Consider the following 12,142-nt stretch of genomic DNA (forward strand, 5'->3'; position numbering starts at 1 on the left):
TCAGGGTCACAGGCCTGTTGCGGGAGACAGAGCACAGGGGTTCACACAGCTGCCAGGGAAGGAGCTTGGGGGCTCTGCTAAGAAGACAGGAAGGCACATGCTGACTGGGGGGCCCTGGGCTGACGGGGGGCACACGGCCCAGCTCTGGGGGAGCCCTGGGCTGACGGGGGGACACGGCCCGGCTCTGGGGGGGCCCTGGGCTGACGGGGGGGACACGGCCCAGCTCTGGGGGGGCCCTGGGCTGACGGGGGGACACGGCCCAGCTCTGGGGGAGCCCTGGGCTGACGGGGGGACACGGCCCGGCTCTGGGGGGGCCCTGGGCTGACGGGGGGGACACGGCCCGGCTCTGGGGGGGCCCTGGGCTGACGGGGGGGACACGGCCCGGCTCTGGGGGGGCCCTGGGCTGACGGGGGGGACACGGCCCGGCTCTGGGGGGGCCCTGGGCTGACGGGGGGGACACGGCCCGGCTCTGGGGGGGCCCTGGGCTGACGGGGGGGACACGGCCCGGCTCTGGGGGGGCCCTGGGCTGACGGGGGGGACACGGCCCGGCTCTGGGGGGGCCCTGGGCTGACGGGGGACACAGTCCTGCCCTTGGGGCCCTCGGACCACAGATGGGGTGCAGCCATGTGGAACGCCTCCGGGGTGCGCAGGGCCTGGGAGGGTGGGATGGGGGTCCCCGGCCCCGCCCGAGCCCCTGCTGCTCTCTCCCCTCAGCCTGGAGGCCTCGGAGGGGCCTGGACTGGACGAGGACGAGGGGTTCAGCGACTGGTCCCAGAAGCCGGAGCTGCAGCCGCCCCCTCGGGGAGGGGGCCCGGACGGGGAGCAGGAGGAGGACAGGCAAGTGGGGGTTCAAGGCAGGAGACGGGCCTGCCACAGGGGCTCTGTCGCCCCCACCGTGGGCCTGAGCAGTAGGCCTCCGCTCCCCTTCCCAGCCGGCCCCCCAAAAGGGCCCCACGCCTGGGAGGGGGCGAGGGAGGAAGAGAGCGAGACAGCCAGGCGGCGCGAGGGGTTGTGGAGCCGCGGTGAGGAAATCTCATTCCTGGGCTCCCCAGGGCCCTGGGCCCCATCCAGACCAGCTGCGGCCTGCGGGCGTTGCCACATCAGCCCACATCTGCAGCCCGCTTACGTAACGGAGGCCCTGGCCCCCGCGCCCGCCCCTCCTCCCCCGGGGCTGGCTGCCCTCCATTCCCACGGAGGGGAGCAGGTATTTCCAGATGTGCGGGCCCGCGCGGCGGCCTGGGGGACAAGCTTTCCAGATGTGCAGACGTGTTTGCCGGGCTGAACCGGGGTGGGCGGGGGTGGGAGCCCACGTACCCCCAGACCCAGGACGGGGGGCTGCTCCTGGGGCCTGGCCCCCCACCCCCCGAGCTCAGGGCTCCGAGCAGCGGGGCTGCTGAGCTGCTCTCCCAGCTCTGCAGGCCGTTCGCTCAGGGTCCCGTTTCTGCTTGGGGGCTCCGGCTGGGGAGCAGGGCCTCCCTCTGCCCTGAGTGTCACCAGACCCCCACGCCTGCCCCCCCGAATCCAGGCCACCTCCCGGCCCCGCCAGCAGCCCTGGCCTGTAGCGGGGGGCCCTCCGTGGCTCTGCCGGCCGCCTTCCGACCCACACAGGCAACCTCCCACGCCCCCCAGCCCCTCCAGGCCTCAGTTTCCCCCATCCGCCTTTGTAAGCACAGGCTGCACGTCCGGAGTGGGGCCCGGGCCGGCTGGGTGGCCCACCCGCCCTGCTCCTTCCTCCCGCCCGCGGCAGGCACCATTCCCGCCAGCAGGGGGCACTTTGGCTCTTCCGTGGAGCCCCGGCCTCTCCTCCCTGCACCCCCACACCTGCCTGGCCCTGCGCGCCCGCCGCCCCACGGCGGCTGAATGGGCCCTCTGTGTGCCTGCTGCTGGCTGGGCCCCAGCCCGCCCTGGGCGGTGGGTCTGGGTCCTGCTTGGCACGAACACCAAGGGGCCTGAAATCATGGAAAATTCGAGAATTTCCCACCTTCTTCTCCAGGTTCAGTCCCGCTCAAATGCAGAGCGGCCGGCGGCCAGCAGGCTGGCCGCCCCTCGCGCGGGGCCAGCTCAGGCGGCCCCTCTGCCTGGGGACGCGTCCTCGCCGGGGCCGGCCCTGGCCTGTCCGCCAGCTGACCAACCCCCCAGACCACCCACAGACCCCACCTCATTCCCACGCAACAGCCTCGTCCCCGAGGCCCCGGCGCCACCCACGGAGAGGGGCAGCCTTGGCCGCAGGGTGGACGAGGACGGGCAGGGCGTGAGGCGGGGCCTGTCCGCGGGGCCTGCAGGTCTGGCCTCAGCCAGGGTGGCCCTCCGTGGGGAGGGGCTGGCTGCCGGGTCCTTGTGCCCCCGCCCCCGAAGGTGCCGGGTCTCGGGGTACCTCGGCCTCAAGGGGCCTGACCGGCCCACCCCTCAGATGGGGAGCCTGAGCCTAGGAAACAGGACGGGACCTGGACAGCGGGACCGAAGGACCCTCGGTCAGGCCGCGTCCCTCTTCCCCCCACAGGCCCTGCGGGGACCAGAGCGGTGACGAGCTGAGCCCTGCCGGAGTCTGCCTGGAGGAACTGCGTCTGAGCCCTGGTTCCGAGCTCCTGGGGGGGTCAGAGCCCGAGTGCACGGGGCCCGTGGGCCCCGAGGAGACCGGCCAGGGCAGCCCGGGCCTCGCAGAGGCGGGGGAGGCCGAGGAGCAGGTGAAGGTGGTGTCCCCGGGGTCTGGGCTGCGCCCCTTCCTGCTCCCTGTGCACCCTGTGGGCCCTGCCGAGAGAGAGCCAGCACCCCTCACCCACAGTCTGGTGGGGCTCGGTGAGCCCACATGCTCAGGCCCTGCTGCAGAGAGTTCCAGAACCGAAGCACGTCAGGGCTGGGAAGGACCCCAGGCCCCGGGGGGGAGAGAGCTGCTCCGACAGGTCCCAGGCGGTGCAGGCGGGGGCAGGGGGAGGGTCGCCTAGGTCCCTCGGGCTCAGATTTTTTTGCTCTTAATTTCAGGAATGTCAGCAGCCCAGGACACCTAGTACCTTGGTCTTGGAGGAGACCACGGAGCCGGGCTCGCCGCCCCTGAGCCCCAGCGCCAAAGTAGGTCAAGCGCAAAGCCTGCTGCCTTTTCCTCCCTCCCAGCCCAAGAAGCAGCCCGCGCCAGCCCCGGATTAGGGAGAGCTCCTGCTCTTTCTCTGCCGCCCCCCGGGCCCCCGCTCGCCCCCACCCCTCCTCACTCCCAGCACTGGATGGGAGCCACACCGGGGCAGGGACGGAGCGTGGGCCTCGCTCGGCCTGGGAGGCTCACACCTCTGCCCGCCCTGCACAGCTCATCGACAGAGCCGAGTCCCTGGCCCGCTCCATCGAGAAGAGGTGCGTCCACTGGCCTTCCGGGCTGGGACCCGGGTTCTCCCAGAGTGGGAGGGGGTGGACACCGGGGCGCCCGAGGGCGCTCGCCCAGGCCTCAGCGCGGGGTGGGGGCGCCTAGCGAGGCGCATGGGGCGTGACCCTCCTCCTCCCCTCCAGTAACAGCGTGAAGCGGTCCCAGCCTGTCCTGCCTGTCTCCAAGATCGATGAGCGGCTGGAGCAGTACACCCAGGCCGTCGAGGTACGCGCGGCCTCTGCGCGTCTGCCGGGCCTGGCCTCCGGTCACGTGGCTGTTCCCCCGTCCAAACAACACCCGTCTGTCCAACCAACGGCCCTCCAATCGACGCCCCTCCACCCAACCGACACCTCTCCATCCGGCCGACACCTCTCCGTCCAGCCGACAGCCCTCTACAACCAGCACCCTCCCGCCCACCCACACCCCCAGCTCGGTGCCACGAGCAGCCTGAGGACGCCCATGCCCGTCCCCTGTCCCCCCGTGTCACCCGGCCTCCGCAGAGCCCGGCGTCTCGCGCGCGCCCCGAATGGAGGAGCGCACCTCTGACCAGGGTGCCCTGCCCTCGCCGCAGCGCCCGGGAGGCGGAGACCCGGCGGCTGCCACCGTGTGTCGGAGGCTCTCGCGGTGGCCTCTCTGACGGGACCCCTGTGGCCCCCTCTGAAGCAGCCCCGGGCCCTGTCTCCTCTGCAGACCGCCGGCCGGGCCCCCAAGCTGGTTCGCCAGCCCTCCATCGAGCTGCCCAGCATGACCGTGGCGAGCTCCAAGAGCCGGTGGGAGACGGGAGAGGTGCAGGCTCAGTCGGCTGCCAAGGGCCCCTCCTGCAAGGTAGGACCCTCCTGTGGCAAGGCCAGGCTCCTTGGTGAGGCGCGTGAGGGGCCCTTCCGGCGTAGGCTCGGGCCGACGGGGCCTGGGGAGTCTGGGGGAGCCGGGGTCCACCATGAGGCTGGCCCCAAGGACGGGAGGCCGCGTGGAGGAGGCTGCTGGGCTGAGGGAAGGTCGAAGGTGCGCCCTGCCCACCCTGCCTCTCCCCGGCTCTCACACAAGGAGGCAGGAAGGCAGGCCCGGCCCCGAGCCAGGCAGGGCCAGGCAGGAGAGAGGGTCCGGGGCTTGGGGTCCCGCAGGCTGCGGTGTGCAGCTGGCCCTTCTTCTGCCCCCAGGACATCGTGGCTGGGGACATGAGCAAGAAAAACTTCTGGGAGCAGAGAGGAGACACCAAGTCACCGCCGACAATTAAGGTAGAGCCTAAAGGCGGACGATGCGGGGAGGCGGCCCAGCGGGGGAAAGCCCGGGGCGTCATTCTCAGTGCCTTGGGGGGCTTCCTGGAGGCAGTGCCGCCCACCCCCCTCTGCCTTGCTCACGTCGGCTCTCGGCCTACTCCCGCAGCAGAGCACCCCGGCCGGGAAGAGGTACAAATTCGTGGCCACCGGACATGGGAAGTACGAGAAGGTGCCGATGGACGAGGGCGCGGAGCCCTGAGCCCTCCCCCCGGTGAGTCCAGGGCGCCGCCGGCGCGCGCTGCACGGTGTGTGTTCTGGGACCGTGGCCGTGTGGACGGCCTGCTTGCCCGTGGCAGTGGCTGCAGAGGAGCCTGGGAAGGCCCAGTGGCCGGCCACAGCCCCGATGCGGCTGGGCATCCACCGCTGCGGGTGCGCTCCCACCCCATCCTCCTCCGAACCCTGTTCCTCCTGGGGCCTCGGCCCTGCTCAGCCCTCCTCCGAGGGGCCAGTCCGAGCCTCTGTCCTGGGAAGAAGCCACTGCGTCCCCACTGGGCCTCTCCGGCCACGGCAGGGCTGGTGTTAGGGGAGGTCGGTGGCACCAGGCCATGGAGCCCTGGGAGCATGGGTCCCGCCGGGGCCGGCTGGCGGTCTGCAGGGGGCCAGGGCCTTGGTCCTGCCCTCCTGTTCCCCGGGGACCCCTCTGGTTCCCACCGCCCTTCCCGTCAGCAGGCATGGAGTCGGACAGCAGCCCTCCGCCGTGGTGCGACACACTTTTATTCGTGGCCTGGGTCCCAGGACCCGTGTCCAGCCACCTCTGCGTCCGGGGTGGGGGTGGGGCAGCCTGCCCGCTTCTTCTGCCTCGGCTTCCCGTCCAGAGTCCTGCCCCCGGGCTGTGGCCCGAGGCCTCCCCAGGGTCTCTGTGTCCCTCACCCCAGCCCCCAGGCCTCCCTGGAGACCTGGTCGGGCACCGGTGCGAGGCCAGTCTGGCCGGCCCCTGCCTCACAGTGGACTGGGTGCTCTCCTCCCTGTCAGCCCCGCGCTCTGCCCCCAGCCCTGCCCCCCTTCCCCCGATCCTCATGTTCCCGGGCGCCGACCTGTCCCTCCCGACGGCCCAGCCACTGCCAGGCCCCTTCGGCGCCCGCTGGCACCCCCCAGCCCTCTGGTCCTGCTGCCCTCTTCCAAGGCTGTAGCTCCTGGGACTGCGTCCGCCCGACGGCCCCAGGGCTGCCCCTGCAGAGGTTCAGCAGAGCCTCCAGCCGGCGGCCGTGCGGTTGAAGTTCCTGGGCTGGGGGCCCCGCTCCAGGACCACCGAGTGGGTCGGGGGAGGGGGCCGCGCGGTCGCCTCCTGCAGCTTCCGGGCGTTAAAGCGGGGCCGGCACAGGTAGGGCAGGCGGCGGAGGCCGGCCAGGGTGCACGTCCCGTTCCCGGGCCCCGCCGGGCTCCGGTGCGACTCGGCCACTGCCATGCGGTACAGCACCGCGTCCCACAGCCCAGAGGCCCGCGAGGCGGGGGGCCGGGGGGCCGTTTCGGCGGGGGGCCGGGGCGCAGGCGGGGAGAGGGTTGCGGGGGCCGTCCCCTCCTGCTCTGCCTGCTCGGGGCCCGGCTCCGGCCCCGGGAACGGCGGCTCTTTCACCTCGTCCATCAGCTGCTTCTTGAGACGTGCCCAGCCACTGAGCCGGGGCGGGGGTGCCGCTTCGGGGACAGGGTCGGAACCTGGGTGCGCTGGCAAGGCAGGGGATGAGGCCCCTCGGAGGCTGGAGACCTGCTCAGCCTCCGCAGCAGGGCCGGCCGTGGGGGGCTCCTCCAGGCGCTCAGCTTCGGGGGCCGGCCCGGGAGGCGAGGGTCCCGGCGAGCGATAGGTGGGAGCTATGGGCACCACGACCCGGGGCCTGGCCTCTCTGGGCCCTGGGGCCTGGGAGCCAGGGGGTGGCCGGGGCACGGGGGGCGCCTCAGGCCAGGGCCTGCTGGCCTGGGCCTCGGCGGGAAGGGGGCGGATGTGGGCCACGGGGATCGAGGGCTGGGCTCCGCGGGCGCGGGGGGCTGCGTCTCCATCCTGGCCGCCAGGCCCCCCCCGATCTGGGCCCCTCTCGGGGAGCTCGGGGGTCCCAGCCTGTGGGGATAGCCCCAGCGAGACGCGCGCCTGGCTGGCGTGCGTGGCCCCGGCTGCGGGGGCTGAGACGCGGGCGAAGCCGCTCGGGGACCGGGCGGGCCCGGAGCCTGGGGCGGCCAGGCTCCCGCGCTGGGCAAAGCTGAAGGACAGCGAGGACTTCTGCAGGGGCGAGGCCACGTGGTGGATGACGGGGGTGTGGGACAGGGTGGCCACAACGCGAAGGGCCTCGGCCGGGCCCGGGGCTGCGGGCTCCTGGTCGTGGCTGGCCTCGCTCACGGGGGACAGGGAGGCGCGGAAAGCCCCCGGCGGGGCAGAGGGCCGGGCCCCCGCCACGTTCCTCCGGGCCGCCTTCCTCAGCAGCCTCTGCAGACGCAGGTTGTCTTTCCCAGGCTTCGGGAGCAGTGGGGGCGGGGGCCCCGGGGGCCCCTGGGGGCACAGGCCGTCCGCGTCGGGCGGCATGGAAGCCGCCGCGATGACCATCGCTGCGCTCTGCGGAGGGGAGAGGAAGCCGTCAGCCAGCCCCGCGCCCCGCGCCCCCAGCCCCCAACCCGGGAGGGGGCAAGCGGAGACCTGTCCGCATTCGGGAGGACGTGAGGCCCGGGGAGCTGTCGCTCCCCATGCCCCGGAGCCCTGGGCACCTGCCAGGTGCGTTCCAGGCACGTCCGTGGCGGCCGCAGCCGTGGGCGGGCGGCTCTGCCACCCCCGGGTAGAAACGCGCCCGCAGAGGCCGGGGCTGCTGGAGGGTGATGGACGAGGGCTGGGACGCAGCCGGGGCCGGGAGCCCCACGGGCGGCTCCAGGCGGGGGGCACGTGCTGGCCAGGCGCCCGCGGGGCAGGAAGCACGTCCTCCTGCAAGCGCGTGAGGGGCGCCGCGCCGTCGCCGGCTGACCACAGGCGCGGCCGCCGCGCGCCGGCAGCGGGGGCGGCGGCCAGGGGCTTGGGGGCCGGGGCCGCATCATCAGAGGTCGATTGGCCTGGAGGTGGGAGCAATTTTCGCTGAGCTACGCTAAACGGATCTTCCCGCAGACCTCCTGGCTGGGGTGGTCCCGGCCAAGCCGCCCGCCCTGGTTTCTGGGCGCCACGTGCTCGCAAGGACGTTGACAAATGGTGTCTGGGCCGCGCCAGAGGCCGCTGGCGTGGGGGAGGAGAGAGGCCTGGGGGCCGCTGGCTCTGCCGCAGGAGCCGCAGGCCTGGGGGTGGGGGGCGCCTGAGGGGTCGGCCCTGGGCTCCCTGTGGGCTGCCGCCTGCCCTTGGGGGGGGCCAGGACCCCCCCCCCCCACCGCAGGAGCCCCAGGCCCGTCTCTGAGGGCTGCCAGACCTGCAGGCAAGCGGGGGGGCGGGCCGCATTCCACCACTGGACCCCCGAGCAAGGCCCCGGGTGCCGGGGCCCAGCCTCCGACAGCAGGCCCTGCGGCGGCAGGGGCAGCGGCAGGACCTCAGCCCCTGGCGGTGCGGGGGGCAGTGGGGTGTGGGCTGGGCCAGCAGAGAGAGGCTGGGGGCTGGGGCGGGGGTGCCCGCTTGGGACCGCAGCTCACGCCGCCCCCGCCCTGTGTTTCAGCGTCCTGAGGCCCAGCGCAGGCTGGCACCTCCCGCCACACGCCCTGTCCGTACGCCCGGGGGCGCCCGCCGGATGCCCACCCCCGTCCTGCTGAGGAAGCCGCTGCCCGTCACCCGCCTGGCTGCCCACGCCCCTCCTACGGCTGCCGCCGCCCCCTCCGTCCCCCGCGCCCCTCACCCGCCGGCTCTGCCTCTCACCGCCGATGCTTGGCTAAGGGGACCGTCGCCACGGATGCCAAGTGCTGCTGAGGACGGTGCCGCCCACGCAGAGAGCAGGCACCTGCCGGGGGCCACCCCTGCCCGGAGCCACCGAGGCCTGTGCAGGACGCTCAGGCCGCGCCTGCCCGGCCCCGCCCCCTGCTTGCTGCCCCTCCGTTGTGCGCAATAAAGCTCTTTCTGTCCCCACGCGCTGGCCCTTCGGTGCTCACTCGATGGGGGAGCGACAAGGGGGCCGGCTGGCCGGGTCGCAAAAGCCACTCCGCGGCACGGCATGGTGTGGGCCCCGGGCCTCTGGCCTCTGGGTTCAGACGCCCCCTCCCGCCAGTGGCCTCTGGGATTTGACGCGGCTCTGAGGCGGGTGGCGGCCTGGGTGAAGGTCTGCGAGGCCTCCTCCCTGCCTGGCCTGGTGGGAGCCCCAGAGCGCACGGAACAGGGTGCGCCTCTGGCCTGTGCACCCCGAGGACAAGCTCTGCCTCGCTCCGCGAAGGTTCGGTGGATGGACATATGGGTGGGTGGGCGGCGGGGCAGGCGGGCGGGTGGATGGATGGGTGGGTGGAAGATGGATAGATGGGTGGACAGATGGACGGATGGGTGGAAGGATGGATGGGCCTCGAGAGGAATGAGAGGCAGACGGGCAGGAAATAGTTGTGCGAGGAGTGAGTGGAGTCAGTGGGACAAGTGGTGGACAGACAGCGAGATAAATGCCTGCCGCACAGGACGGGGGGTGGGCGATGAAGGGCGGGCGGGCGGGCGGGCGGGCGGGAAATAGGGCTTGTGGGAACGGACGCGCACAGACAGATGGGCGCTGGGCGCGCGGACTCGGGCGGGAAGTGGGGACAGGGCGAGTCCCCCGCAGGCCCGCCTCTCCCCGGGCCCGCACTCAGGTCCGACTAGCGGCCCTGCCCCACTAGGCACCTGAGCAGCCCCCGCAGGCTGGCCCTGGGCCCTTGGCCTTCTAGGCCTGGTCCTGCCAGAGCCCCCAGCCTCTGGTCTCCACGGGCGAAACATGCCAACCTCCCGAAAGACAGAGCTGCCGCGACAGCCAAGAAGGGTCAAAACCCGAGAGGTCACGGCCACCTTTTCCTGCTCCGGCCCACGTCCAGAGCAGGGTCCGAGGACCCGGAGCAGGACGGGCTGCCAGCTGGAGACAGCAGGGCAGCCGGCAGGGGCCGTGAGCAGGGACCAGAGGGGACAGGCCACGGGGCAGAGGGGGGTGGATGAGAGGCGGGGGCAGCGGGCCCCACGGCCCTGACCCTCCCCCTCCACTGCGGCCGCGACAGCAGGCCCCGGGGTCGGCGCTGGCCCGCCGCGGAGGCCGGGAGGCTCAGAGGGCCCGCCGCCCCCCGCCACCTGCCCTCCCGCCTGAGAGGGCCTCGCCCAGGACCCCTGCTCCCCAGCACCGGGCCCAGCGCCCCCGGGGGAGGCGGAGGAGGCCGGGCCTGCAGATCCCGGAAACGCCCGGGGTGTTGGGGGCGGCGGCGGCACGCAGGGCTCGAAAGCGCTGTGTCAGCAGCTTCTCCTGGGGCCTGGCAGAGCCGGGACTCCTGGGGCCCGGGCCACGGCGGGGCGGCTGGCACCGGTGACGCCTGGCCCGCTCAGCGCCCCCAAGGTGGTCCAGCTCCCGGGGGCCCCGCTACCCCCGGCCAAGCACAGGGAGGGCCCGGCCATGATGAAGCGACCCTGCCCTCCCCGCCATCCTGGGGGTCACCCCCAAGGACAGCTGGAACCCAGGCGCTCGGGCGGGGAGGGGGAGTGCCCCTCGGCTCTGCCGGGCCTGGCCGAACCGGAAGACCCCCTGCACTGCCGGCAGGCGAGGCCCTGCAGCCGGCTCTCAAGCCCCTCCTGGGGCGAAGACAAGTCCCTGGCCGCAGCTTGGGCTGGGCCGCCCCGGCCCCTCCTCCAGAGCCCCTCCAGGGCCCCTCCAGGGCCCCTCCAGGGCCCAGCCGCGTCCCTGCCCTGCCCTCTCGGGTCCCCGCAGCCGGGCCAGGCCCGGTGGATTACCTGCCGGAGGCCCTCGGCGGCTGGCCGCCCACTGTCAGGCAGTGCCCGCGATGCTGCCCGGCTGTGCCGCGGGCCCGGCGCCTGAGGGGAGGCCGCTGAGGCCCGAAATAAAACCTGCCTGACCCTCTGACCTCAGCGCTGGCGCTCTGGCCCTGCCACTCATCGGGGAGCGCCTGCCAGAGGCCGCGGCGTGAGCGGGCAGCCGCCCTCCTCTGCTGGCGGAGCGGGGCCACTGCAGGGCCACCCTGAGCACCCCGGGCCCCGCGGGGCTGAGGGCATGTCCCAAGCGGTCCGAGCGGGGCTGGGTCCATGTGGCTTCCCAGGCCAGGCACCCGCCCAGCCTGCAGACGAGGCCCGCTGCTCCCTGACGCTGTCCCCGTGTGTGCCCCTGCATCTGAGTGTTTGGGGGGGTCTTCAGCTCTCTGTCAGCAGAGCAAGAGGGGTCAGTCCCCCACCATGGGGGAGGCAGGCAGGGCGGCCCACGAGCCACTCAGGGACCCCACAAGGAATGCCGGTTCCGACCAGGAGGGCAGGGGCGCCCCCAGCAGCTCCGGTGGCGGGGGCGCGCGGGGGAGGTGGGCAGGGGAGGGGCCCCACCCGGCCCCCCGCTCTCTGGCCATGGGCCCCGCCCAGCCTGTCTCAGGTCCTTGTGGCCTTATCTCCAACTCGTGAGGATCGGATGAGGCACAACGAGAACCTCCCAGGGGGCTCTGAGGGCCCAGAGCCGGCAGGGAGCAGGGTGGGGCTGGGCCCTGTGAGCATCCGGCCGGCCATCCGGACGTCCCGACTCCCTGGCTCGAGGGCAGGGACCCCGTGAGTCTCCCAGGACGCGCCCTGTCCGGGGCCGGCCCCCAGCTGCCGCCCTGGATGAGGTCCCCCCACAGCCCTGCTGTCTGCACCTGGCGGCCCCTCCCCGGCCCAGGGAGGCTGGAAGGGGGTGCCAGGCTCCTCTCGCCCTGCCCCGTGCCTCGGTGTCCCTAATTTGAGGGGCAGGGCCTGGGAGCTTGTGGCCTCACTGGTCAGCATGGGGGCCATTGGAGGCCCCAGGGAGATGTCTGAAAAGAAAGGCTGGGGGACGGTCCACGGCGTGGGGCCCCGCCCACTATGAGTGGCGAGAGGGGCTTGCAGGGTTGGGGCCCCCGCACTGGGAGCTCTGGGCTGGTGGCCTCGGGGTGGCCGGGCCGTGACGGGGCCTGGCCAAGCCCTCGGGGTCCTCCGTTCCACGGACAGGGGGGCCCCGCGCCCTGACCGTTCCCTCTGATGGGGAGGCGGGCGGGCCAGGGACAAAGTGTGGTGCAACCCGCCTGCGCAGCCCCCTTTTCTGGGCGGAGCGCGGCCCCGCTGCCACCTCGGCCAGAGGGCGGCTGGGCGGGGACGCAGGGGTCTCCAGCCCCCCAGGCCCCACAGCGGGCGGGCCCGCGGAGAACGCTGGCCGAGTCCCTGGGCCACCTAACACCTTCCTTCCTCCTCCTCAGCCACCAAGAATGTGCCCGCTGCTGGGGGCGTAAAAATAGAAGCTGACACGGCCCAGGGGAGGAGGGCGGGCGCGGTCTCCTCAGCAGACTCGCCCCCCGGCCTCAGCGCCTTGGGCCTCTCCTCAGCTATTCCTATACTTGGTAAGGGGCCCGCGAGGGCACAGCCCCGGCCACCCCGCCCCGGCCAGGGGGCTGCTGGGAAAGATCGAATGTC

At 73.4% G+C, this 12,142-nt stretch overlaps 2 protein-coding genes across 2 annotated transcripts in view; one reads left to right on the plus strand and one right to left on the minus strand.

Moving 5' to 3' along the window:
* The window catches only part of LSP1 (lymphocyte specific protein 1), a 29,970-nt gene extending 21,337 nt beyond the window's left edge, over positions 1 to 8,633 (plus strand). The window contains exons 3-11 of the mRNA XM_054570671.1: positions 715 to 837; positions 2,501 to 2,690; positions 2,980 to 3,066; positions 3,296 to 3,339; positions 3,493 to 3,574; positions 4,040 to 4,174; positions 4,507 to 4,584; positions 4,736 to 4,837; positions 8,235 to 8,633. Of these exons, the coding sequence (XP_054426646.1) occupies positions 715 to 837; positions 2,501 to 2,690; positions 2,980 to 3,066; positions 3,296 to 3,339; positions 3,493 to 3,574; positions 4,040 to 4,174; positions 4,507 to 4,584; positions 4,736 to 4,825 (829 nt within the window). The 3' untranslated portion in view covers positions 4,826 to 4,837; positions 8,235 to 8,633. The remainder of the gene's footprint in view (positions 1 to 714; positions 838 to 2,500; positions 2,691 to 2,979; positions 3,067 to 3,295; positions 3,340 to 3,492; positions 3,575 to 4,039; positions 4,175 to 4,506; positions 4,585 to 4,735; positions 4,838 to 8,234) is intronic.
* On the minus strand, positions 5,331 to 10,530 carry PRR33 (proline rich 33). The gene is made up of 2 exons (XM_054570710.1): positions 10,454 to 10,530; positions 5,331 to 7,165 (listed from the first exon to the last, which is right to left on the minus strand). The coding sequence occupies exon 2, from the start codon at positions 7,154 to 7,156 to the stop codon at positions 5,807 to 5,809; it is 1,350 nt and encodes a 449-aa protein (XP_054426685.1). The 5' UTR covers positions 7,157 to 7,165; positions 10,454 to 10,530; the 3' UTR covers positions 5,331 to 5,806.
* Positions 10,531 to 12,142: the final 1,612 nt, after the last annotated feature.

This window comes from Pteronotus mesoamericanus, unplaced genomic scaffold, assembly GCF_021234165.1.
Source record: "Pteronotus mesoamericanus isolate MK-2021 breed Mesoamerican mustached bat unplaced genomic scaffold, CSHL_Meso_final contig_214, whole genome shotgun sequence".
NCBI lineage: Eukaryota > Metazoa > Chordata > Mammalia > Chiroptera > Mormoopidae > Pteronotus > Pteronotus mesoamericanus.